This window comes from Melospiza georgiana, chromosome 9 (assembly GCF_028018845.1).
Source record: "Melospiza georgiana isolate bMelGeo1 chromosome 9, bMelGeo1.pri, whole genome shotgun sequence".
Lineage (NCBI taxonomy): Eukaryota > Metazoa > Chordata > Aves > Passeriformes > Passerellidae > Melospiza > Melospiza georgiana.
Window position 1 is genome coordinate 14,681,166 of NC_080438.1, and position 27,737 is coordinate 14,708,902.

The window sequence follows — 27,737 nt, forward strand, 5'->3', positions numbered from 1 at the left end:
TAGGGCGGTATTTCACAGCTCCGAAACGCCGGCTGGGGCGCAGCGGGTGCTCGGAGGCGCGGGGAGCACCGGGCGGGCACACGGGGAGCCCCTCACGCCGCATCACCGCGCCCCGACCCCGCAGAGCCCCGCCCGCCTGTCCGTCCGCGGCCCCTGCCACCCCCGGGGCCACCACCGCGCTCAGAGCGCGCGGAGGTTTGAACCGCGCCGGCCGCCGTACGGGGGAGGTGCCACGGCCGCTTTCGAGAGAGGTGGCCTCCGACGGGCATGGAGGAGCTGCCCGTCGTCGTGGTCCTGCTCCTCCTCCTCTCCTCACTGCTTGTCCCGCTGGTGCTCCTGGATAGGAGGCGCCGCGGTCGGCGGACGCCTCCGTTCAGTCTCCTGGTGGTGGCCGGCTCTGGTGAGTGGCGGTTGCCAGCGGGAGCGAGCGGCACCCTAGAGTCGCCGCTCCAGATTCCTGGAACTATGAGTCCCGACATGCAGCGCGATGAGCGGCTAGCGTAACGCTGCCATGTGCCGTGATGCATGCCGGGAGTTGTAGTCGCGTTACGCGTGTCAGAGGCCGGTGCCGGGGCCCCGCCTCGGCAGTTCCTGTGGTGCCCCCGCGCGGGCCGGGTGTCCTCGGGGCTGCCGCCTGCCCTTGGGTGTTTTGGTTCTCCATTTGAGTCATTGTTGCGCGTTTCACCGAGGTGACGGTGGAGGCACCGAGAGCACCGGTGCAGGACTGAGCCGTGCAGCTGCTCGGCCTGACTGCAGGTTGCTGAGGCGGGCCGGGCACGGCGCTCCGAAGCCCTGGCGTGCCCCTCACACATGTGGCATTTGCAATCTACCCAAACCGCGGTGCTGTGATCTGCTTACAAGAGTCACACGTGGATCCCTCAGAGACAAGAAAGTCACCCCTCGCTAAAGGGGATATACTCCTTTTTACCTTGTTATCAGAGTTGATGGGCAATTAATTTACCTCCAAGAAATTTATTTGAAAATTTGCAGTTGACAAATACAGGTCAGTTGTGATTTCAGCACTTCAGTATCCCTTTGGTTTTTGCACACCAACTAACTAATAATCTTGAGATCTCTCTGCATCTTAGTTTGACTGGCAGGTTTATAATTCTTCAGGTCATCTTTACATCCACTAGAGCTGGAAATGTGTGGTTTTTTCCTTCAGTCCTTTGGCATCTAGTTCATCTGTAATAAAAGAATAGTTCCACTGTACATAAGCTTACCAGATGAAATAAGAAATGTCAGTTAAGATCCACGTAATGTTCAAGCCTATTCTTTAAGGCTTGTAAGTAGAAATCTCCTGCTCTTCTGTGAGTGCTCAGCTGATTGCATTAAAATTTGTGAAACCTTAACAAACACCACTCAGGAGAAAATATCTCCAAACATATCTGAAAGATACCACACGAAATTGTATGGAAAGGTGGCAAAGTCTAGTGCAATGCTGCACTGCTAGTGCAAATTCTCCTTGTTGTCAGTTGTTCACCAGCTGTGAGTGTTTAACCTGTGCAGCAGAGGTCTCTTGGGAGCCCAGTGACCCTGAACACCAGGAGGTAGTAGGAATACGTTTACTGGTTTTGGTCTGCAAAAAAGCACCACAAAAGCACCACATCCAGTCAACACATGATGTATTTGTGGGTCTGGTTTCATGTTGGTCTGATGCAGTCCAGCAGATAAAAGGTGAGATTGCTCCACTTCACCTACACACACAATCTTCCTTCTCCCCCCCTTCCACTCTAACAATATCCCTCTATCTGCTTTTCAGGGAACTCAAATGACAAAAAAACCAAAAATTTACCCAGCTGCCAAAAAGCCCAGTATGTACAGCCTCCCCCACTCTCTGGTTTGGTGCCAGTTCAGCTCTGGGACAGAGTGACCCTGCAGTTAGAAGGTTGTGAAGGCCTCTTCAAGGGCAGTGCTCAGAGCAGTGCCTGAAGCAGCACTGTTTGTTCTGTCAGCAGCCAGCAGCTACACTGCTGTGGCTGCAGGGGGACACTGCTGTGGCTGTCACTGCTCTGGCTGTCACTGCTGTGGCTGCAGGGGGACACTGCTGTGGCTGTCACTGCTCTGGCTGTCACTGCTGTGGCTGCAGGGGGACACTGCTGCAGCTGTCACTGCTCTGGCTGTCACTGCTGTGACTGCAGGGGGACACTGCTGTGGCTGTCACTGCTCTGGCTGTCACCGCTGTGGCTGCAGGGGGACACTGCTGTGGCTGTCACTGCTCTGGCTGTCACTGCTGTGGCTGTCACTGCTGTGGCTGCAGGGGGACACTGCTGTGGCTGTCACTGCTGTGGCTGCCTGGCTGGTTTCAGTGTGATGAGCTGGGCTAGCACACCCCTGCCCTGGCAGGGCACAGCACTGGGCACAGGGCAGGGTCAGTGGCAGTTCTGCCTCCAAGGTGCAGCCCTGAGCCAGATCCTGTCCAGCTGCATTTTGGCCATGGCCCATGGGGTGGCCTTTGAGTGCAGAGCAGTGTCACTCTGTGCCTGGTTGTTCTGCACCGTGTACGGGACATTAAACACAAACATCAGACTCCTGTGTGACCCTGGTTCAATCCCATTTCACTGGAAAACATCCATCAATACCACTTCCCTGGGAGCTGAGTTCCCTCCATGTTATGTAAACAGTCTCAGCCATCCTCTGATGGAATCTTTACTCTCAGAAAATACTTTCTCACTGGCAGTAGTAATACTCATGTGCTTCAAAATGAAAAGTGACTGATTCAGCTGAAGAAATGGAAAGTTATGACATTTTTCACACACTAATTGCAGTTTGCTTTGTTTTACAGGTGGGCACACAACAGAAATCCTGAGATTACTCAGCTGTTTGTCAGAGTCATACTCTCCTAGACATTATGTTTTGGCAGACTCAGATAAGATGAGTGAAGCTAAAATTCGTTCTTTTGAACAAAAAAGGGCTGAAACGTTCTCCGAGTCCCAGGTAACTTGTTAAATACTCATGTAAGAAAAATTATCTTGACATTCTAATTGAAGGCAATTTGGAAATGATTCTTTGAAAGGACATTTATACCAGCTAGCCACTGAAGTGTTACTTGTAGCTGTAAAATATTGGGGCAAAAATATTGCAGAGGGGATTTTTTTTTTTTAGTTTGGCATTTCCCTTAGACATATAATATTTTTTTGAAAGAAATTATATATGAAAATATTTTATCTAAGAAAACCTTAATTTAAATTGTATTGGCTCTGTATGTTTCTAGACTGTGTCTTGGTTGCATTTTTAAAATAAAGTATTAAATGTTTGTTTAAAAGGGATGCAAGACCTCTGAATGTCAGTTTTCTGGCTGATGACCTGAGCAAATGCTGAACTCCTAAAACTCATGAAAAAATCATTAAAATATCTTGTTTATTTCTTTCTCAGATGCTTGCTGGCTTTCAGCTCGTTTGCTGTATGATTAACAGACAGCAGCATAACTGCTGACTTAAAGTGTGATCTGACATCCAGTGAAATTAGTAGAAAGTTTTAGTGGAATAAGTACAATGGAAATGAATGTTCTGGCTACAAAAAATTTAGGTCCTTTTGAGCAAATAGTACAACACACAGTAAATTAATTATTTGCATGGTGTTGATTCCATATGGTGCACTTCCACTGTTTTCAGCAGTGCTGTTGGGAGAAAAGACTGTAGGACTCAGTAGCAATGACTTTCAGAATAAACCCTGTTAATTTAGGCAGCTGCTGCTAAGGCTCGCTAAGGAATGATATTTTTAAGTTTGTTTACTGCAACTTTCACATCTCATTGTGCACCAAGGATGAATGTTTATTAAAGTGACCAGAGGTGCTTCCTGTTCAGATTGGGTCAATAGCCATTCACACAATCATATTCACTTACCTGAAGAATATCCAACCCTAAATTATTAGATTTCCTAAAGACACATATTTTCAGCATTAAGAGGTTATGTGGTTTTCATAGATCACTTATTTTTGCTAAGCTTCTCTTTTATAACCTCTCCAACTACTAACAGATCCTGTAGTTATATTTTTCCTCAACACTGAAAGCCAGAGGAGCATTTTTGGCTGCATGTGAGTTGATGTCTGGATAACAGATGCTCATTTTCTTTGTCCATTCTCTTTCTACTAAGCAAAAGTATTTAGAGTGAAAATGAAAGATAAATTTTGGAAAGTAAACATCACATGCCTGTAACATATATTTGATGAATTTCAGAGTGTGCTTTCACACACACACAAACACATACACACACAAACACACACACACAGTGTGTTTTGTAATTGGGGGCACTGGAAATCATGAATTTTAAAATTATGCCTTAGTAACTTCTTAAAGCTTTGCATAAGTGAAAGGGAGAAGTCTGAATGCTGTCTGAATGCTTCAACACCTGGTCATTCCCTTCCTCATCCTGCTAAGGAAGTAGATTTTTCCAGAACTAGGGACCAGATGGAAGACAAATTAAAATAATGATGTAACAGAATACCAGTGATGTAAGAGAAAATTAAACACACACACCTCCCAACCCCTCCATTCTCTTTTTTGATCTGTGGTCTAGCTCTGTTCTAAAAGCAATTCAGGGAGAAGGAAAGGAAGCCAGAATGAGCATCTTGCTTACAAGAAGAAAAATGCTGCACCTCAACCCACTAAGCCTCTTAAAAAAGAACTAAAAAATGCCACCTATGAAAAGTCTCTGTTCCTGCATTCACTGGCCTTTGTTCTCTATCACTCCCCACCTGTAACCACAACTATTCCACGTGGATGCCCCCAGAGCTGGTACTCAGGAACCTTCTATGCTCATAGAGAACCTGTTTCAGCTGCTGGCAACATACTCCAGCAGCAGAGAGACAACTTATTGAAGAGCATGAATTCCTATACCCCCCCGTGGTATAGGAGATGAGCAACCAGATTAACTAACCTTTACATAAACCTCTTCTGACCATATGTTCTTTTCCATTTCATGAGAGGTACTATGCTAAGAAATTTTATTTCTCATAATGAAAAAGCATTATTTAAACTCAATTTCTTTGCAATATTCAGCTGAGAATATTATAATAATTCACAGCAGTTGCAGTTTTCCACTAGCTTTTCCTTACATCCTTGCAAAGCAACATTAACTAGGTAAAGGACAACATCACTGGTTTTGAAATTACATTACAGATTTGCCAGTTTGGAACATTTGTTTTCAAATTAGAAAAAAGATTCTGAGTGCACTAAAGATGTAAAGAAAAAAAGATGCAACAATATGACACCATAGTAGATAGGGGAGAAATCTTTTTCTGGTGTCAGACATACTTTGCAGTGTTCCAGCAAAATATACAGGATGTACCTTTGGAACATTGACAGCACTTAATGAGAGGAGAGGCTGGGATTACAGAAGCATCTGGCAGTGGCTTCTAAACAAACAAACAAAAACAACACCCCCCAGTTCTGGTTTCTAATTCTTATACCTAGGAGTTGTTTGATATGTGGACTAAAGTCATAACATGACATAGACACTGATGTACAGAGTTTCCACCATATTTTTTGAAAAGTATAGATAAAATCATCTTGATCTTTGCTTGAACTCTCCAAGTAAATTCCTACTTTGATACTGTTTGGAGTTCCTCCCAAGCTCTGCTGAAATTATTTGGGTTATTTAATGATGATGAAAATCACCTACAGTTTTTTTGTCAAATGCTCTTTAACACCATTCTTACAGTGAAGGTTCATCTGAATAGTTCCACTGGACGCTGATTGCCTAAAACCACTTTATCATACCCATATTTCTTGCAGGGCTGAGTACTATGCAAGGGTCTAAACTCCACTTAGAGCATTTCTTTTTATCATCTGAACTCATCCAAAGCTTTGAGAAACAGAGGCAGTGATAACCAGAAACCTGTTGAATAGGGAGCAGGGAGTATGTTTATCTTTCCATATTCTGTTGTCAGAGTAATGCAATCAGAGTTTTAACACCTGCAAATAAAACATTAAAAAATCAGTTTGTAACATCTGTTAATGCCTTCCAGTGTCACAGCTATTGAAGAAAGATATCACAATGAAACAGGATAATCTCAGATGAGAAAATTAACATTCTGCGTTTACAAATATTGGGTTTCTTTTAATTCTTTCCACTTAATATATCAAAAATAGTCCCAGTTACTGCTATTCAAGACAGATTTGTAGTTTGTATTTACCATACAGGTTTTGTTAACATCCTCTTTCAGGGGCATAAATTGCCAGGACTAAGCTATGACAATTAGCAATGTGCACATGAAGTAACTGGGCAATGTTCAGAGTTTAGTTTCTTACCCCCATGTGAAGTGAGGCAACCACCACTATCCACATGTCAGCATCACTGAACCCTGCACTGCAGCCACTACATTTGCCTTTCATTTACACAGGCCAAAATGTCATTGGCATCAGGAGTGCCTTCTGCCACAGCAATAATTCTTAGGTGCAGCTCCTCTCCATTGAGGTAAGGGCACCTGCAAGGAGGGAGGCAGCCTAACAACTGCTCCCTGCTCCTGGGCCTTCAAGACAAAAGGAATCATCCTCGCTTGATTGATTTGATACCTTTTACACATCATGAATAATCTTCCTTTAGGGAAAGAACAAAGAAAGTTACTTCTTTACCTATTTTTTACTTAAGGATAAGATGTTCTTTCCTGTTTCTTTACGCAGATATTTTGCATTTTGAATACGTGTTGCGCATATCTTTTAAATACTCGCTGAGTACTCATTTAAAGGGTGGTGATCTTGGCTTGTACACGTTAGCCGGCTCTGGGCGGGCAGCAGCGGAGCAGAGCCGCGCGTTTCCCGCAGTGTCAGTGAACGCCCGGCAGCTGCGGAGCGATGATGTTGGCTTGTTCACGTTAGCTGGCTCTGGCGGGCAGCAGCGGAGCAGAGCCGCGCGTTTCCCGCAGTGGCAATGAACGCCCGGCAGCCGCGGAGCGCTCCGAGCGCCGCCGGTGCCCACGAGGTGCCGCCCTCGCCCGGCGCTGCTGCGGCTTGCCGGGGCTCGGGGAAGCCGAGACGGCACCGAACAACAGCCACCAGTTCCGGTGTGTCTCTGTGCTGCACTGTGGACTTTTTATACACAAACCTTCCCAAACTAGACTAAGGAAAGGGGGGGAAAGGCTGGCACAGATAGATTTAACAAGAAGGAGCCACAACATTGTCAGGAAAGTAACAGCTCCATTCCTCGTGCTCTTTTCCAGTTCAGCCTGGATCGCATTCCCAGGAGCCGGGAGGTCAGACAGTCCTGGGTCTCCTCTGTGCTAACAACACTGTACTCCATACTTTACTCTCTCCCTCTGACCTACAAACGGAAACCAGATTTGGTAGGTAAAGAAAATTTAAATTTATTGAGAACTTGCTAATCCGCATTATAAAAGCACTTGGCATGTGCAGACTGCATCTCATATGTATGCTTAGGTTTATAATTCACAGGAAAACTATTTTTAATTTTAAATTAAATATAGCAGCAATACATCAAGAAAGCAAGAACAGGTTGCACTGCTGGTGAATTAGAATAGCAAATACCAGTTTTCCCTCGCAAAGTTTGCAAGTACCTTCACAAAGTCACTCCCTTGTTATGCTGGTAGAGCCAGCAAAAACAAGATTGCTGCTTCCTGATAGTATCTCTTCAGGATTGCAGCAGCACAAACTATGCCTGAAAGCCTGGTTATCCTGTTGGCTGGACTTGCTTCTAAAATGGTATGACCAGTCTGGCACAGACAGGTTCAGACCAGCACAAATATATACAGATTCAGTTCTTGTGCTTACATGGACTTCTGAGCTACAATGCATATTTATTTAGTCTTTGGCTGACATTAATTATCTCATCTAATGTCAAAAAGCATCACTGCTGAAGTAGCAACTCCTCAGCACTTCAGTAGCTTTTTCAAGCTGTTCCGAAAACTGCACTCTCACGCAAATTACATTTATTTTAAAATATTACACACTTAAGTCAGCTGACTTCTTGCTAGAGTTGTTGTCATCTTAAGGAGTCAGTAATCTAAACTTGAGGATTTTTTAAAAAGTATTAGTTCAGCAGAATTTCAAATTAATACTTTATGAGGTTTAAAATGCTTAAATGAAACATGTAAAAACTAGTGCAGTTACAAAGTATTTTTCATAATTTAGTAGTAGCATCTATATACACACATATTTGTAAGGAGACTTTTAAAATCCCTCTGTGAACTGCATGGCTAATCCTAAAGAGGCTTTTAAAAGTTTGTGGTATATTGAATGTTTAGAGAGGCTGCTGTGAGTAACGTGATCTCATTTGCTTCAATAGTACTGGTCAGTTCCTGTCAGATCAAAAGCTTCTCACTTGCTGGACTTTTCAAACAGTTTAGTGTGCAAGGCAACAGAAGTAGGGTTTTTTTGTAGTTGCTGTTTTTCAAACCTATTCTGAAAACTAGAGATAAAACTGAGAGAGGGGAGAAGGTGGCATGCTATTCTTTCTACAGTGGTTTTGATTGGGGCAGTGGTAATAGTCACACTTGTTGACATGAGCTGACAGAAAAATGTGAGCAACTATTTAGTAATAACTTTGCTACACCACTGTATTGTTAATGTATTTTTTTACATATTGCAAAAGAAATTGACTGGAAAAATCTCACTGTGTAGCTTAATAAAGGAAGCAGGAAGTTACTAATCTAATTCTATGTTTTCTGTTTACCAAAGGAATTTAAAGTGACAGAGAGATTTACACATAGAGTTATTAGAAATGGTGTTGGAGCTGATAACTGTGGTAAGCTATCAAACTAACATTTTGGAAAACACTTGTGCTTGTAAAATTAAGGATAGGTTTTAGCAAGGCCTTTAAGCCCACTGCAGTGTTTAAAGTAAGCCCTGTCTCAAAATGAGACGCAAAGAGTCTTTATCCATGGTTAAAGAGCTGGAGGGGAAGGCAAACCCCAATTACTTTTTGTCAGGTGCTATCAATGAAAATAGCAGCTGGCAGAAGCATCCCTGGCATTATGACAAATCATGTGCCACTTGAAATCTGCTTACATACTACTACTTGTATGTATATCTTAGTTTAAGAATTCTCTAAAATATAATAATCAGAGAGCTGCAAAGATTTTAAAACACTTAGCCAAGGAGACTGTTTCAGGGATTAAAATACCTCACATTGCCAGTGAAAAGACTGTATGGTATGTGAGGCAACTGGTAGTATTTAATTGCCTTTCCACAAAAATGTTTGCAGTGAATTGAAACTCACTCTACTCACTCACTAAGCAAAATGTAATGCTTAGTAATGCAAAGAACTAGAACTAGGCTGGGATAAATGCTGGCACTCAGGTTCATCTATAACTTTTGCCATGGAAATCAACAACTGAGTTTAGAAACAAGCACTGTATTACATCATGCTGAGAGCTTCATATTTTTAAACAGGAGAGCTCATGGGTACTGTACATTTTCAGCCTAGACACTGGTCTTGTTTAACTGCAGGAGGGAAAGACAACCTTGCTTCTAAGTCATTTGTGTGTATGAGTGATCCCCAAACCCTTACACTTGCTTTCAGGCTTGTCAGAAATATGTGTACATATGAAGCAATGACTGAAGTCTTCTGTAGGCAGCCTAAAGCTAGAGAAACACAGAAGTGTTGCAGTGGTCAAGAAATGCAGGACAAGAAAGGTACTGCAAAGGGAGCCCAAAACCATTGGGTGCACAGAGGCAAGATTTGGTACAGGTATGGTACTTATGCCAACCTAAGCTTGTCTGTGGAGTGCAAATAGCTGCAAAAGGGAAACAGCAAACCCAGCTGCACTGGAGTTACTTGATGAGCACTTGATATGTGCTTTACTTGATGAGCACTGGGTCTCTTTTGTATCTCACACTGATCTGGCAAAGCTTCTTGCATCAGTTTTCCTGAGCAATCAGTTCCATCTGGCCCTTCATCAAGATAGTAAGTTCAGAAAGAACTGAACAACTCTCAGGAGATCTTTGCTGTCTTGCAGGACTTTACCCACACTTGAAGTGGGCCTCCAGAGAGTTTAAGAAATGTGAAAGTCAGTTGAGTTGTTCAGCTTGAGATCATCTTCAGGAGGGCCATTTCTGAGTTATGAGCATCTGCACTCTGCAGCTTAAGTCCCTTTAGAGATATTAAGCCAAGTAACAATTAAGATGTCAGAAGTGATGATTGGCTTGTGTTTCTATAGCCAAGAATTACAGAAATGTAAATATCAGTGTGTTTTGCAGGTGAATGTATGGTGAGCAGTTTTTATATCATCTGTCTGCCTTAGATAGGTTTCCTATACAAAGGTCTGAAATTCCAGGGACGGAAAGGCTTGTGCCAGCACACACTGCTTACACCCACCTTCCCCCAGAAAAGCTTTTAAAACCATTCATCAGCTGCAGCCAGATTTAGCATGCAGCCTCAGAGATTGCAAATTCCTACCATGAAAACAGGCAGCTGGTCAGAGAAGAGAGACTTCTGTTGTCTTCATTTGAGAGAAAGGCTAAAAAGAAACATAAAACTAGAATAAGATAAGATCTATTATCTAGAAAAGGATGCAAATCCTTCTTATTTATAGAAAATTAAACAAGCTGCACAGAGATTTTTTCCAAGGATAAAGAAAATTACTGCATCCTACATAGATCATTTGATATACAAGAAGGACTAAACTAAAGTTACATCTTTCCTTTAATATGCTCGAAGTCAGTCAGTAGATACAAGTTCAAAGGAAACTGGTCTTCCGTTCTCTTGCTGGTTACAGAACCATTGTCTTTGGGCCAGTTTGCCAAGCCTGCAACTAAGTTTTCAGGTGATCTAGCCTTTTGTCTAGATCATGATTACCCTGCTCATTCTGCCATACCTGAAATCCAAACTGAAAATTAAGAATGTGCCCCTACCATATAGCAGAAGCTGCAAAATATTGTATCCAGTCCTTGTTTTCAGCCATAGATGGGTTATGTAATTGGGTCAGTGATTTGCTATCCTTTAACATAATTAAATTTCACCTACAGTTGTGCAGAAATGCTGCATAAAGCTCCATTCATTAGCAGATTGCACATCCTGGACCCTTAGGACCAGACTTTTTTTTCCTTTTCTGGGGACTCTTCTGAACAGTTCCCACTGCCTCGGGGCTCTACAGAGCCTGAAATAAGCGGATATTTTCAGATGACTGCTATTTGGGAAAACCTGGGTTAAATCAGGCTAACAAGGCAGTGCTCCCACATTAGGGCCTCCTTCCTGTGGGAAGTCTGTAGTAAGTTTGCACAGCAAGTACATGTTCTGCTGTCAGAGAATGAGAATGAAACTTCTTTCTAGGAGCCTGAAACCTGCACAGCTGATCCAGCTTGGAGCAATCACCTCTTCTTTTATGACTGCACATCCCATCACACACGCCTGACCCCCTGCCTGGTTAATCTGACTGAGGCAGCTTCTGGTTACAGAAGTGTTTGCACAGTAAGCTAAATGAAAGGAGATCATTATTTCATTTAGCTAAGATTTTCCATTCTTTGTGCTCTGCCCAAAATGCCTTAAGTTCATAACACTCTCACAAATTACTGTGACAAATAGTAAGTTATTGTCCCTTATATCATGGTTCTAATTGGAACTTTGTGGAAAGCTACAAAATCTGGGTGGTGGCATTTTTTTCTTCATTCATTTTATAACAAGTGATCTTTGTATAATGTAATATTAGAACTATCTGCTGCATTCTTTTGTACACTGCATCTTTCCACAGTGTTTATTCTTTGGACCAGACTGTATGTCTGATCTACTAATGTTCTTCTCTGATCAAAACAGTCAAAATAAGCAAGAGTGAGAACATTGGATTAAGAACTTAAGCAATACAATTTTTTTCATCCAAAAAGAAAACAAAATGAAGGCAGCAAAATTTGTTTAACTTGTCAGTGTTGATGAAAATGAGTCTTATTCACCCCTCCTACCTTGTGTACAGCTTCCCTGCAGCCCCAGTGCAGAATTACCCTGTGCTGAGCACAGATAAACATCTGGAGCTATTCCAGTCAGCTGGTTCAAAGCTTTGTTGTAGCTCTGCCCTTTCTGTGACTGCTAATTACTGCCTATAGACACTGCTTTTCACAGGGAGGACAGGAGCAGCAGTAAAGATGAACTGAGATCTTAGCTTAGATTTAAGGAAGCAGTTTTAGATGTAAAAGTCTTAACTCATCAAGTATCAGGGTCATTATGAACCTAATGCACACCCTGGTCACACTTCATGTATGTTATAAAGCATAACAGTCTTGCTAAATCTAACCACTGGTATGCAGAGACAGAGTGCCAACACCTCTAGGTCTTACACTGTGAAGATATTTCAGGCAGGTATTTGATGCACATTCTTGCTATACCAACTTCAGTGATTAGGCAGTAGCCCAAGAGATGTTTTATGAACATTTAAATATCATGTTTAGTTAACCTAAAACACTGCTTTTAAGTTGAAGTTAAACAAATGTCTGATTAATGAAAGACACACTGAGATTTGCAATTAAAGGCTCAACTTTATACTCATATATGTTACTACTAGTGGTCTATTTTAAAGTCCTTGGATTTAATTTCTCCTTTTGAGTAGGAGCAGGCTACTAGAACAAGCAGTACTTTCTATATGAGGAGATATAAAAATTATTTGTAAAGAGGCTCTAAAAGGTTGGGTGGTATTTCTCATGGTGACCAAGAGACTGTGGTCAGGTTCACATTCAGCCAAGGTGACATTGCTGAAAGCCAGATAGTTCCTAGTGTTGTAGCTAAAGATGTAGTTCAGTAACTACCATTTAATTTACTTGGCACAAGTTTTTTACTGAATTCTTTTATGACCAACTTTTTCATCTACACTAAGTCAAATTTCCTCTACTTCCTACTAATTTGTCAGCAGCAATAAACCACATACCCACTCCATAGTAACGTAGGTAGGGAGTTAGTTTTTTCTCCACATAGTATCTGCTTTGGTAATCTTGTTCTTTTTTAACCAACCCATCTCCCACAGTGTCTCAAAAGACTCAATGGTTGTTTTGTTGGTCCCACTGACAGCCTGGGTGTTGATGTAATGTTTTAATAACCAACACTAACAATTTCACAGACTTGAGCCTTAGTACCAGTCTTACAGCTGTCATTTATTATTATTTTTAATTGATCATTCTATGCTTCTCATTTTACATTTGGCAACTAGGCTGGGAAGTTTGCTGATGGAAACTACCACTCTAAAGACCTTTTAATCCCAATGACAGACCTGTCACCTGGCATACAGGGGCAGTTAGGTATGGTGCCTAAGGTTAGATTCCTTAGAAAAAATTAAAGCCTGCATGTTTCTTTAGGCATCCAAATGAACCTTCCTCACTAAGCTGTTGCCTAACTTCTGACACTCTTAATGACCCCAATCATATCTTCTCTTTTCATCAGTAAAGCCCTTGGGCATACCCACAAGCAGGCCTGAGCTGTTTTAAGTCTTTACAGTGTCAAATAGCCACATGCATAGCTAAGCTCTGCTGAAATCCAGGGGCTGGGAGCTTCCCTCACTGCTTTGTATTCAGAGGCTGATGCAAATCACATCAGCTGGGCCTCTTCCCTTGTCTCTTGCCCCTGAGGACAGTGGGTTGGTAGCCTGGGTCAGGCCTAGAAGGCAGGAGTGATAATGCCTAACGCTGTTACAATTAAAACCTTACATGCAGTTCCTAGTGGGTTTGCAGAAGCTCTCCCTTTCCTCCATAGAAAAATCCACTAGGTAGGATTTTTTCTGTCTCTCCCCAAACCTTTTGAAAGTGAGAGCTGCATCAAAGGTAATGCTTCCCAATCTATTTCATTCTATGATGAAAGTAACACTCAGAAACAAAGAGGAGCCCAGCTTTGTAGTGTACTAATTTAGAGCCCTTGCTCTTCCACTTCTCTCTTCCCCACTCTGGCATTCACTAATCTTATTTATCCTGGTTAGGTAATCTGCCTGTAGGACCACACATGTCTCCACTTGTTTTGAAGAGCACCTCACTTACTGCTGTATTGTATGATAACAATTACAGCTACTGTACCAGTGAGATCCAGAGGGGAACAAGAAAGGTTTCCATGGCAGTGCTACAGCCCAAACACAAGCTGTTCCTGTAGGACACTACAACCACCTTCTTGCACCCCTGATGATTCAAGTGATTTAAACAGCAGAAGATAAAAGTGTACCCAGGTATAATTCAGTTCTACCTTAATTACCTGATTTACATCAGACTACCCAGCTAGTTTTAGCTTTTTTTTTTTTTTTTTTTTTTTTGTCCTGCCTTGCATTCTGTAGGTAAGTTCAAACAGAAAATAGGGTGTGAAGTTTTACCTGGTTTTATATGCAGGTGGTGGAGGAAAGTGAACTGGATAAGATCTTCACTCTTCAAAAAGAATAAACCAGTAGGTAGTTTAATGACCTTTCTATTGTGCAAACAGAACCTGAAATTCTTCTTTCTTCCCATCAATAACAATAATAAGGTTCCTGCCTTTTTTAAACTGTAAAAAGTATTAACAATTCTAAGCTAATTTTTCTCAATGTTCAAAACTTGAATTTTCAGACATACTAAAGAGCAGAAGCTTCCATAAGCACTCCCTCTCAACATGCTTAAGTATTTGAGTGTGAAGTTTTTGAAATAGTAATATAATATTAAAACCAAGCAAGGGCTGATGAGTTAATGAAATGCTGTAATTTACATAGCAGAATACAAATTAATTCATTGCAGATTCTCTCTTTTTGTGCCACAAAAACAACCACCTCCCCCCATCAAAACAAAAACCACACAAACAAAAGAATTCATTATTTCTCTAACATAGGAATATCTAATAGGTTTTTCCTACATTGTTAAAAAGTAGGTATTGCATAGCAGTTGAAAGGTAGCACTTGCATAGATTTGGATCATTCAGTTAACCCAGCTTTGGTCCATTTTGTATCACTCCACTTGCCTTTGCCCCTTTTGGCTGCCTATCACCACCACCTCCTATTCCCTCAGTTGACTCCAGGTGCTCAGCACTGAGGAGCAGGGAGCATTACCAGGACAAAGGAGGCCAGGCAGTGTCCTACAGGGGCTCCAGGAGGTGGCTCCATGCCTGGTGAGCAGCACAACCTTCAGCTCACACATGCACATCCCCACACCACCATCAGCCCCAGCAAGCAGGGCAGCTTTTCTGCTCTTGACCAGATGACAAAAGGCCAATCTCTGCAGAGTCATTAAGGAGAGCAGCAGGTGTTGCCAGTTCCCTATGCAAAGCAAATTGCAAATTAGTTTTCCACTTTCTACTAAATTGAGGGGGACTACATTGTCCTCCTTTTGATTGTTGTACTTTGGGAACATAAGTAAACACTTGTTCTTTAAAAGATATGCAGCAATTGTATGTTTATGTACTTATGAGAGAAACTACAAGTTTACTTCTTTACTCATTTTTGCTTTGGCCAGTGACATTTAATCCCAGTGAAGCTGCAAGCTCTGCTTTCAGTGTTTTCCCTGGTAAATGTCACTCTGCTACAGTGCTGCATTCACCAACTCTAAAGTAGCTTTTATCAGCAGTGGTGCCATGTGCCAGTGTTCCTGGTGTTCCCAGACTGCTGGCTTAGCTTATTTTCTTTCAACAGCTGTGGAAAATATCTGAAGCACAAAGGCAAGAACTATTCCATTTTTATATAAAAGTGGTTAATAGGAAATTAGATTTACAGAGTTGCTGAAGGTAAATGTTGTATTCTGATCCTTTACTTTTAAACCTCCATTAATATACAGCTTGATTTGTTTCTTTTACTGTTTAGAATTTGGTTAGGTTGAATTGGCAGTGAATTTTAGTATGTAGGACTTAGTTTATAGACCTAGCTGTGAGCCCAGGCAGCCAGTGAGCCAATTTAACAGAGAGCTGGGCATTTCCTTGCATCAGAGGTGCATATGAATGGTGTAGAGAGACCTGTAGCACTGGCTTCTGGAACAATCCCTTACAGCTTCTTGGCAACAAAGCAGGAACCCCCAGTGACCAGGAAAGTCCTTGGACAATTGCAACTCAAGAGGTCAAAAAGTGACACAAAAATTGTCTTGGGCCCCCTTTTCCCCCCTTTCTGCTGCCTCATTAAGGAAGGCTGAACCCAGAGATTTTCAGAGACATATCTCATGCAATACAAATATTCTACAGGCAGCCTTGTAGCTAAAGTAAATAGATTCTGAGGGAAACTGATAAAGGGAATGAGATTTCTGAGGGAAACAACATTTGCAAATGCTGTTTGTAAATAGATGCTTGAGGGAAACACCCTCAATAGCTGCCTGACCTTGTAGAGGGCCTGGTCCCTTGTCCAATAGATGCCTGCCTCCTCCCCAGAGCATACTGGTGATTGCCATGGGAGATACTGGCATTCTGCTGGTGGGGAAAAACAAAAGCCTTGGTCTTTTCAAGGTGTAAGATATCAATCATTCTCCAAAATTTACTTTTGAATAGTGCTTTGAAATTCACTAGTAGGACTGCTCACCTTCTCATCTTTAAGGAAGGCTGTAGGTGATTCAGTTCCTTTCCATCATCCTTTCCAGTTTGTGTACAGCAGGAGCTGAACAGCAACATTTCTACCTTACACCTTCTGCAATGGTTCCTTGTCTTTATAATGTACATATTTGTTTTCTCTGAAGTTTTCCCTGTACATCAAACACTTGAAGAGTGTATGATGACACTTGAAGAGTTTATGATGTTGGACTCCAAGCAGAAGGACCACTGGTCTCCCTTCCTGCTGGCAGTGTGAGAGAGAGTAAATTGGACTGGTCAGACCAGATTTTTGGAGAGGAATTGCCACTGCAATTGCAACTACACCAGTTCTAAGCAGGACATGCCTGTAGACACGTACTGAAGGTCAACTGAAGGTCGCTTTTTAGTTCTGACTTACAGAACACAGCCACCAGTTCAGATAGGGATCTGTTTCTGGGTTTCAGCAGGTTTATAACAGTCTTTTTCATGGCCAGTTCCTAAATCCAAGCATTTTGGGATAGGAACATCTAGAGTTATATACCAGAGCATTATATGAGCATTTTGCATACAGAAATCCTATAGAGCCACATCTGCTTTGCCCTCTTTGAACTCATATGTGTGGAAAGGGAAAGAGCAGAGGACATGAGTTATGATCAGACCATATTTTTTTTTAAGATGCCAAGTCCATCATTTTCCTGATCATTTTTCCTGCATACAAGTACTTTTCTGTGTATCAAAGGGCATCTGAGAGGCAGCTTACAAATTATAAACAGTCATTAGAAAATAAAAACTGAATACATCATATCAAAACCTGAATAAAGGAGAGGTATTTTATTACTATTTTAATTTTGATAGCTGTCTTTCTGTTTTGTACCTCAGCAAAGTAATAAGAGAGCTCACTGTGGCCTTCAGAGCTACACAGAGATTCACAAATTTATTCTTATTTCATTACATCTTTTGTGAGTACACTTAGTTTGGAATTCACTGTGGCATTTACCTCTATGTGTGCATCTAGACACAAGAATACCAAAATACCAAAAGGAATGGAGCTGCTGGCCAGGCTTAATAAAGGGGACGAGTAGGATGAAGTCTATGGCTTGATAAAGACAATGATAATAAAAATTCAACTTTTTCTAAAACCAGTTCTACAGTTCTCAACTTCTGGGCCCAGTAGAATGTTAGGATGGCTACCTGACCTAAGTCATATCCTCAACTATATATTGTGTATTGGTATATTTTGTGTCACACTGTGGAAAGTAAGGGACCAATGTTTGAGCTTTCGTTGTAGATGGAGGCTAAAAGAGTGCAGAGCTATTCAGGAAGGAAGACAGCTGGAAGGGTGCCTGAGAACAGGGATGCAAAGAGAGATGAACACCAGTGATCCCAAAACAAAAGGAAAGAGAGGATGGGTGGGAGACATCTCAGAGGATTGGGTAGAGTACAGACAAGTTGGTGGAAAAGGATGGCAATAGAATGGAGAAAGGGCCAGGGAGCAGTGAAGATAGAACAATATGTGTACTCCAGGTAGCTCTGCTAAGGAAGGGAAAAGTGGAGTTTCTGTTCAGCAGTGGTGCACATTTTGGTCTGTTCCCTTAAAACCAGATTTTGAATAGGAAATCAGTAGTTAGACTGTATATTCAACTCACAAAAATAATAACCAGTAAATCATTTTTTGGGGCTTTGGGTGTTTCTTATGCACTTATCTGGAACAGGCCAGCTTCTGCAGGGATACTGGTGGGTTTTGCCTGCAGACACAGGAGAACAAATTGTTTCCTATGCCTACCTACATTTACACTACAGAAACAAGTGTTATTACAAATAGAGATACCTAAACATGCCTTAAGTTACATGTCAGTAGCCATGTACCAGCATCACAGCCAACATTCATGCAAATTAATCAAACTTCCCAGGAAATATGGCAAAATGCATTATTTAGTTTACAGATATGGAAAAGTTTCTTTGAAATGCAAAAAGGCAGCATGTGTAGTTGGTTTGTGTCCTTACTCACCAAGTCAAATGTACAAAAACCAGATCTGCATTTTCAGTAGATTGTAGAGTAGGCTATAAGGTCCCAATGTGGATGTGCTTTAATCAGGTTCAGCAGGAGGTTTGAAGCCACAGTATTCTTCTCTGATTTCAAAACTCTAGGATGTAAAGATGATGTGTTCAGCTTCTGACCTATATAATACAAAAATAATACAAAATAAGTACATAGTTGCAAGTTTCAAATTCAAGTAGCTGTGGCTGTTGATACCCTAAAATTTCCAGATACAACTGCATACAGCACGTTACTTGTAAGGGACTCTGAGAAAACATCAGCAAAGTCTTGCATTAATAAATAGTTCAATTGAGATCAACAATAAAATCAGAACATTTTTAGAAACAGTATTACAGTCTGTTGATTCTGGTCAGAAAACACAGCATTACAGTCATCACATCCCCAAGCTGTATTTCTGGGGCTATAATAAAGGCAGAGAATAGTTGAGAGAATTTGGAACTCCAAATCTGTTACTGCTTTTTGCTGAGGCAAGGTGCTGCTAACCAGATTATCAGTGGGATCTTGCCATGAAGCAGAAAGGAAATGTTGTGAACTAATTGTCAGTTCAGAACAGCCTTGAAGCAGAAATTCAGACTTTTTCCCCCCACCAGTGTAATATCTTTCACAAGCTGGTGAACTTGGAACAAAAAAAATGTGAGTTTATGGGGTATAGGGCCATGATTTTATAAAAGAACTCTTTATTTCCATGCAACCCAGCTGTGCAGAAAAGTGCTGATTACATGGTATTATTTAAGTTTAGTAAGAAATTTCTTGCCTGAAATCAATTTGGATACCAAGTGGAGTGCCTAATATACCCTGGTTTAAACCTTTTACTTTTAAGCAATCTGTTTTTCAGTTGAATGTCTAAAATTAAAAGAGTACTTTCTTTTATTGTTAACATTTATAAGTGAATTTGAGATCTCTGCTCGAAGGACATGACATGTTTTTACCACAACTCCTTCCTCATGTATGCTTTTAACTGTCTCCCAATGTTTATTAAAAATAAACAATAAAATCTAGTCACACGTATCAGCTAATAGATTCTTGTGAAGGTCCTAATTCATCAGCACATTTTTGATGAACTCTTAAGTGTTTGGCTGACTTAAGCCAAGGTCCAAGAGGTTTATAACTGGATCCCAGGTTTAATCCTAATTAAACTTCTTTGGCTTTATTATGTGCACAGATTTAATGACTGACACAACACAAAGCTGTGAGTGAGAGTGGAAGTTGTTTTGGTTATAGACCCATGAATCAAGGAATTGTAAACTTTTCCTTCATAGAAATAACTGTGCCATCTTTTCCTCCTTCATAACATGTAAAAAATATGGTATTTTCCATATTGTATTATTTGGTACTTTGAAGTAATGTGTTTTGTTTGCCCCTCCTATTTTTTTATATTCACCTGCCTTTTCTGGGTTTTTAAATATATTTTTTGAAATATATTTTTTGTGTAAATGTAATGCTAAATAAATATACACTTAATTCTTTGCTGTATGAAAAAACTCATTACTTACTTTTGTAATGTGTTTCATCTCTTTTAGATATTGTGCAATGGACCAGGAACATGTGTTCCTGTCTGTTTATCTGCTTTTCTTCTTGGCCTTCTACGAATAAAGAGAACAATTATTGTGTATGTAGAGAGCATCTGCCGTGTGGAAACTTTATCCTTGTCTGGAAAGATTCTTTACTACTTTTCAGATTATTTCATTGTTCAGTGGCCTGATCTAAAGAAAAAATATCCCAAGTCAGTGTATCTTGGTCGAATAGTGTAACAACAGAAGACAAGATAAACTTTACCTGCTCCTCACTTGCATTCCTGTAGTAATTTATTTTCCAGAATTCCTGTTACTAAATTAGGCTGGTACTTAAAATGAGACAATAAAGATTTCTCTACATTTAAGTAAAATTTGTGTGCATTTGTGTTTATTGCTATCATTTAGATCTGTTTGCCAATAACTTATAGTGGCTCTAAGTCTATCCTGTCTCTGTTTTCATCTAGTTTTTCTGCTATGTGAATGGTAATTCTTGTCTACAAATAAATATGGGAATTTGTATGAATGTAACATTTCCTGTAAGGAAACTTTGTGTCATTTTTAAAATTGCAGGCAACAAGGTCTTTTTCTAGCACAACAGATTTTATTTCCTTCATGCTAGTGGTGAAGTCCCTTGTGAATCCTTAGAGAATAAAGGAAACAGTTATATTAAGTTGGCTTCATGACAGTTTGTACTTTACAGTCTTCCAAAACCCCCAGAGCATTAAACAAGTATCATTTTTCCCTCTGGTCTTGTCAAGGCTGTCCTTATAATCTGTTGTGCACCTTTTGAAAATTGTTGCTCACTTCTTAAGATGAATAAAAAAGGTGACAAGTGTCATGCTACAGGCACAATACTTACCCATTTAAGAAGACTTTCTTCAAAGCTTATGTGCAAAAAGCCTTACCAAATCTACATCATACAGAGCAAAACTGTCAGTTGGGGAAATTGAACTGGTTCAAGCTCTGAAATAGAGAAAAAAAAAATAAGGGAAAGAACAGAGTTTCCCTCTTTTCCTGATACAGTGAATTTATTTCCAGTATATCCTGTTTTCTCATTTTAAGCACCTTACTTTGAACAGTACAATTTATACTTAAGACTTTGCCATGAAAAAATGGTATCCTGTACATTGGAACAGCTTTTAAAAGGAATCTTGTTGGCAGTAAACGTTTGAAAGCATACTCCAGCATTTCACATTTATCTGGCAAAGTGTAATTCTACAACTATCCCACCTATAAGGCAATGTAAACACATCTGTCATCTGTACACACAGAGAGCTCTGTGGCTGGCTACAGAAACATAAACAAAGAGAAAAGCTCAAAGAAGAGGAGAAACGCCCTCCAGAGAGCACAGCCTGGCTCTGGTGGAGCCCAAGCAGCTCCTCATGAGGAGACTCAGGGAGGGCTTTTCCTCAGCATCAGATGTCAAAACATTGCAGCAGTTCTTCTGGTAGGGAACTGGGTGGAATTTAGCTCAACAGAAACAATAGTTCCTGCTGTTAGGAAACAAGGGTCCAGAGGAATAGGCTGCTTCATGCAGAAAACCATTAGAAATCATCAGAAAACATTGTGCAGAAAACTGCTGTCATGATATTGCAGGGCCCTGTGGGGAAGCCAGCTGTTACAACCTGTCCAACAGGCTTAATAATCATCAGCGTAAGCAGAGTCCCTTGATGTGGTCACATGTGAGAACAGGGAGTTTTGTGGGTTTTAACCAAGATTATGTCTGAAATTAAAGAGCAGTTAATAGGTTAAGGCTATGTGAGAAGGACTTGGTGTAGCACATACTGAGGTCCTTGAAAATGACTTGGTTGAAGTAAATCTGATGTGTCCAAGGGCTTTTTTCCCCTGAACCGAAGTGAGGACTATCTTATCATGACTTTCTGCATGGTTGCAGATAGTTTGATAAGCTGGAGATACACTGGACTCTATTATGGCTAATGGTAGTTTATTTTAGATCAGTGCTTTCTGTTTTCCAAGGGAACTAGAGTAGAGGGGAAGGGGACAGAGGCAGCCTCTTCCTCTGCTCTGGGTAAGGGGCAACAGTACAGGCTCAGTGTGCAGGCGTTTAGAGAAGCCTGAGAAGAGCAGGGCAGTGCAGCTGCCATTACTGCAGCCCAGGTTCAGTGTGCTGGGGTTTAGAGAAGGCTGGCAGGAGCAGGGCAGTGCAGCTGCCATTGCTGCAGCCCAGGCTCAGTGTGCTGGGGTTTAGAGAAGGCTGGCAGGAGCAGGGCAGTGCAGCTGCCATTGCTGCAGCCCAGGCTCAGTGTGCTGGGGTTTAGAGAAGGCTGGCAGGAGCAGGGCAGTGCAGCTGCCATTGCTGCAGCCCAGGCTCAGTGTGCTGGGGTTTAGAGAAGGCTGGCAGGAGCAGGGCAGTGCAGCTGCCATTACTGCAGCCCAGGTTCAGTGTGCTGGGGTTTAGAGAAGGCTGGCAGGAGCAGGGCAGTGCAGCTGCCATTGCTGCAGCCCAGGCTCAGTGTGCTGGGGTTTAGAGAAGGCTGGCAGGAGCAGGGCAGTGCAGCTGCCATTGCTGCAGCCCAGGCCCAGCAGTGAGGCCAGGCCTGCCCTGCCCCAGCACAGCCGGGCCGTGCTGCCCCCGACCTGAGCAGAGCAGGAGCGGCCCCGGAGGCCTCGTCCCGCTCGGGGTTTTCACCTCAGCAAAATTATCCCTGGCTGCTCCGTTACTCCCTCAGAGCCCTGCCCAGGGCAGGGTTTGGGGTTTTGGTTTGCTTCCCAACTGCGGGTTCATAAACTTTTGAGTCTGCCTTTGAACACTGTGGAGTTCCAGGAATTTTTTTCACCTGTCACCAGCATGGCAATGACTACTGCTAAAAGAAAGAACTTGCCTGTTCAGACTTGTCACCTCCCATGTAAACACTCTGAAGGTAACAGTAGATTTCTTCACAGGAGGCTATACTGAAAAACTGAATTGCTCCAGGCCATCTGATGAGGAGTAGTCTCATTTTCAAGGATTTGGAAGACTTTTCCCACTTTTCCTCACTGGCTGCCTTCTGGGGGAGCAAAGTCAAGAATATCTCAGTCTATGGTCCCCCACAGCATGTTGTTTACTCTGGGAAACACAGGTTAAAATAGCACATATGAAGTGGTTTTTAATGCAGGTTGATGGCTATGAGGGTGTGGGATGGCACCCATTCCCTGGGACTGCTATTTTCCTAACTGGCTCAAGTGCCTACTTGAGTTAAGGGCATTTACTTTTGAGCAGTTTATAATTAGTTCTAGCAAGTAAAAACTTGGATTAGAAATGACCCAGGAGTCTCTAGAGTTGAAGCAGTTAGAACCAAAATGGGAAGATCACAGCCTGACTGACCAAAGCCTTCAACAGAACACTGCATCACAGTCATAGGAGACAGTTCAGAAAAAAAGACTTTGGCTCAAATTTTTCTAAAGGAAGTTTTGCTATCAACCAGAGTGACTTTTCCTTGAGAAGATTATCTCAAATAACTGCTAGTTCTCTCCAAAAGCACAGGGGAGCTGAAGTAAACTAGCATTTTGTTATTGAGAAGCTCTTTCTTATCTTTTGTTTTTAGAAGGTGGGTACAACCAAACAGTCTATTGTTCTAGGGGAAAACTGCATTCTTCCTCTCCCAGAACAGAACAGAAAACAGCTCTCCCAGGGTCTAGCTAAAGACTTAAAGGTCACTGACTGGATTCCTTAAGTTTAGATTCTTGGGGTTTGCTATGTCTCATTTTTTTTCCCTTAAACATTAATATTATGGCAAACACATTTGCATTACATACAAGGAATGTTTGATGTGAAATACATTACCTCTTTTTCTCCATCTCCAAAAGAGGAAACAGTAATACCTTATAGATTTGAAGCAAAATGAGGAAGAAATATATTCTTAAAGAAAACAAATGTGACTTTATGGAAATATCATCATCAAAATTGGCAAATATTTTCAAAGAGAACAGAAGGCATCCAGAAACTCGTTCTCTCGGTCCTAGCATGGAAGCCAAATTCTAAATGAATTTTCTTTATCAGATTGCTTTATCTAGATATGCATTAGCTGACAAATATTAAATATTCAGAGTTACTTTACTTTGTTTAGTGCCAAGAGGCACCATCCAATTGAAGACATTTTTGCCCCACACTTCAGGGAAAAAGCACAAAAGACTCACTGTCACCATTTCTCTCTAGCAACTGTCTCTCACATCTCCCCTTCAGTGGAAATGAAGGGTTCTGGGTAGATGTTCCATGGCTGTTCAAACACACTGCACTCACAGTGCTTGTGTCTCCTTCGCAGCACGCTTGTGCTGCCTTTGCAGGGCTGAGGGAGCTGCCTGGCTCTCAGGACTCTGATAAGCCTCTCCTTGGCTGGCCCCACGGGCTGTGCCAGCAAACTCCTGCTTGTTCCAGAGCTGGGTGAGGATCTAGCAAAGCAAGCACTGAGCCCTCAGGCTGCTCACAGCACAAACTGAGCCCTAGACCTTGCTGAAACTTGAATTTGACTTTTTCCAAAGACCATACTTCCTGATAGCATAATGGTAGTCTCATGACCAGTATTGTTGAAATCAATAGGAAGTAATCATCTTGCATAAGCTGCTTGGTAAGAACCAGAATTTTGCACAAGAATTCAGGAAAACCAGTAGCTCTCACAGTGAGAGCTTTAGACACTTTCCCTCTCATTGCTGTTTCATGCTGCAGTGGCAAAGGAGAAGGAAATGAAAGTGACATATGATACATGAAGACGGACCTTTGTTGACATACTTATTTCAGCTCAGGTCGCTTTCTGCAGAATATAACATTTCCCATTTAGAATTTCTTGTATCTATTTCACTCCCTTGCCCAAAATTTTTTAACATGTTTTCTAATCCAGTTCATTAACTAGTCAGACATAAGTATGCCTGCAACAGAAATAAGCAATCTCACATTTAGCTGTGTCAAGGATTGGCTTTAACCATGCATGCATCTATAAAAAGATGCATTTGTTGATTGATAATGTGAGTTTTACACATGCCTCATGTTACCTTCACGTGTACCTGAGGAACAAAGCTAAACAAGGTGTTTGATGTGTTTGTTATTCTCTAACAAGGGACAGAACAGGAGTAATAATATTTAACAGGCAAAAATGGGGAAAATGAGGGTCTCTCTGAGGAATGTTTAATGTTTAAAAAAAACTTCTAACACTTTATCAGTTAAGATATTATGCATATGCGTATTGTAAATTGATAAATTAATGAACAGTAGCACAGACATTAGCCCACTCACTGTTCCACCCAGAATGTTTCATTTGCAGTTTGGAGTGCCTTTTATTCCTTTCTGTTTTTTTGAGGGAGTGTGTTGGGGGTGTGGGGTTTTTTAATACAAAAGTCAGATATTGATGACTATGCAGTGAGATGACCTGGACAGTACTGGATTTAGGAAATTGCTCAAAGAGATCTTGTATAAACTTCAGAGGAAGAGAAAGAAAATATTCTTGGATTGATTAAATTGGCCTTGTACTATGCAGTAAATAATTTTTAAAGGAGTCCATAAAAAGGTTCTAGTATTTTTTTAAATATTGTGACTTAGGAAGTATTTTAGACCCTACAGTGAAGTTGCTGTGCATAATCCTACCCCTTCTATGCATCAGTGCACAGTAGCTTCTGAAAATGAAGAAGCCCTTTCCTTGGTTTAAGGAGGAGTGGACATTTGTGATGCTGCATCAACAGTCAGATCTGCTCTGTTAGCATTACAGTAAATTCAACTTTCAGCTGCCAGGAGCTTGGCAATTAGAGTTTCCTGCTTTATTGTTAAACACTGCAATGGAACTCTGCTGCTTTTCATTTGTGATCCAGCTTGGGATGTCAGCTGACACTGAAATGAATGTCCTAACCTTCAATTCAGTGGCTTAAAGGATATCTCCCCAACATTCACTGCCAAGATGAAATCCAGAAATTATTATTCAGCAGCAGTAAACAGGGCCTGTTTTTGCAGGCACCCATTTGTAAAAAAACAAGCATGACAGCTGGGAATTACTGTTAAATGTGCTTTTCATATCCACACTGAAAAGCAGAACATTAAAAGTAATGTAGCTGTATTTGTAAAGAAGCAGTTAAGTGATATCTTAGCAGCTCTGCATTAACACTTGTAATAATTCCTTTAAAAAGTAACTTCATAAGAAGGCATACTAAGATTTTTCAGTGCAGTTAGATACAAAATAAATAACCTTGGAAAATTCTTGGTGGATCTCCACTCTTCTGTCACTTGCAGATAGAAGATGACCACTGACAAGCAAAGCAGAGCACATCACAATTCTAAACAAATTTTTCATTAAATTCCAGACTAGAGATAATTCCTGAAAATCTTCATCTAACTTTTTCTTTGAATAACACTGAGGGTAGAATAGGAAGGCTGAGGAAATACAGAGAGAGCTGCTTCCATGTAAAGTATTACTTTGGAAAGGCTGAACAGGTAATTCTGAGAGGAAAGCAGTTGTTACTGCTGCCTTGCTGCCCTAACACACCTCCCATCCCCATCAATCCTTCCAGGTTTATTGAAGAATCAGAATCTTTGCCAAAGCAATTAAGGTTTTATACTGGTTAGACTGAATTTACCCAGTGCAGCACTGTGCTGTGATGTAATGAACATTTCTATATGCTCCTTTGCCAAGCTTTTCCTCTGAAGAAAGTTTATTATTGACCACAGATTTAACTTTATTTTTCACCTGTTCACTTGCAGCTTTAACCCCCATGACCAGGATTTTCCTTTATTTCTACAACTAATCTTTACCAGCACTTTCTACTCCATCCCACAGCCCCTTCTGGAGATGGGGCAACACACGTGGGAACTGCAGATACAGAACTGAACCATCCCAACACTGCATTTACTACTGAGCAAGCACACCTAGCAGGCACTAAGTACATCACATTGATACCACTGAGCTTCAAAAAATAGGTATTGCTTGCACTAAAACTTGAGCAAATAAATATTTAAAATATTAAATCTTTGTTTCAGTTTGGGAGGGGGAAAAAAAGAAAAAGAAGGGGAAAAAGTACTTTTCCATAGCACCAAAAAAGCACAAAGCCAAAATAAACAAGCAAAAACCACCCAAACCATCAAAAAAACCCCACACTCAACATCTTCTGGAAATTGTGAAGTTTTGTGGGATGCAATGTGAGCATAAAATAGACAAGATTAATGATCTGGGATAAAGTGGCTAAAAACCTCAGCATTCTGTGCTCTGGTACAGTCTCAGTTATCTGAGCATCAGCTATTCCTAATTCCCTTCTCTCCCCCAAGTCTGAATCACATCCTCTGACATGTACTGAAGTACATTAACAGTGACATGGATTATTTGAAACCTCTCTTATTCAAACAGATTTGGGATCCAAACTATTGTAATAACTGAGTTTCCATGCCATGGTAGGCAGCCTCTGGCTAAATGCCACTGTGCCTCAGCCAGTCACTCATGTGCAGCACTCAGCACTCTGCTCCACTGCACCATCCCAGTCCCAAAGAACCCTGTAAAGCACTCCCACAATCACTTGCTATGTATTGTTTTGCTCTTGAAATTATCTTAATTTCTAAGTGTAACTTTAATGTGAGATTTCACAGAAGGATAATGAACTAAAGTTAACAGGCAAAAACCAGTACATTTTCTTGAGCTTGTGAGAATCCCTTGTCAGAGGTGGAAAATATTTCTGACAAGGAATTAGTCTCATTTAGAAAATACTGCTGAGATAATTAAAATTGGAAGAAGTCATGGAATTAGGCAGCAAGGATAAGGGTTTTATTCCTTTTTCCTATATTAACATTTTGGTTATTAAGACTGGATTAAGATTACTATTACTGGATAATTAAC

The 27,737-nt window shown here is 41.2% G+C and overlaps 1 protein-coding gene across 1 annotated transcript; it reads left to right on the plus strand.

Moving 5' to 3' along the window:
* Positions 1-242: 242 nt before the first annotated feature.
* ALG14 (ALG14 UDP-N-acetylglucosaminyltransferase subunit) lies at positions 243-20,511 on the plus strand. Its single transcript, XM_058030269.1, has 4 exons — positions 243-400; positions 2,786-2,937; positions 7,160-7,282; positions 19,942-20,511. The coding sequence occupies exons 1-4, from the start codon at positions 268-270 to the stop codon at positions 20,170-20,172; spliced, it is 639 nt and encodes a 212-aa protein (XP_057886252.1). The 5' UTR covers positions 243-267; the 3' UTR covers positions 20,173-20,511.
* The last annotated feature ends 7,226 nt before the right edge of the window (positions 20,512-27,737 follow it).

Coding starts and splice junctions, on each gene's coding strand:
- ALG14 (XM_058030269.1), top strand. CDS start 268: ATGGAGGAGCTGCCCGTCGTCGTGGTCCTGCTCCTCCTCCTCTCCTCA. Junction 401..2,785: donor CCTGGTGGTGGCCGGCTCTG/GTGAGTGGCGGT, acceptor TTTGTTTTACAG/GTGGGCACACAACAGAAATC. Junction 2,938..7,159: donor AAACGTTCTCCGAGTCCCAG/GTAACTTGTTAA, acceptor GCTCTTTTCCAG/TTCAGCCTGGATCGCATTCC.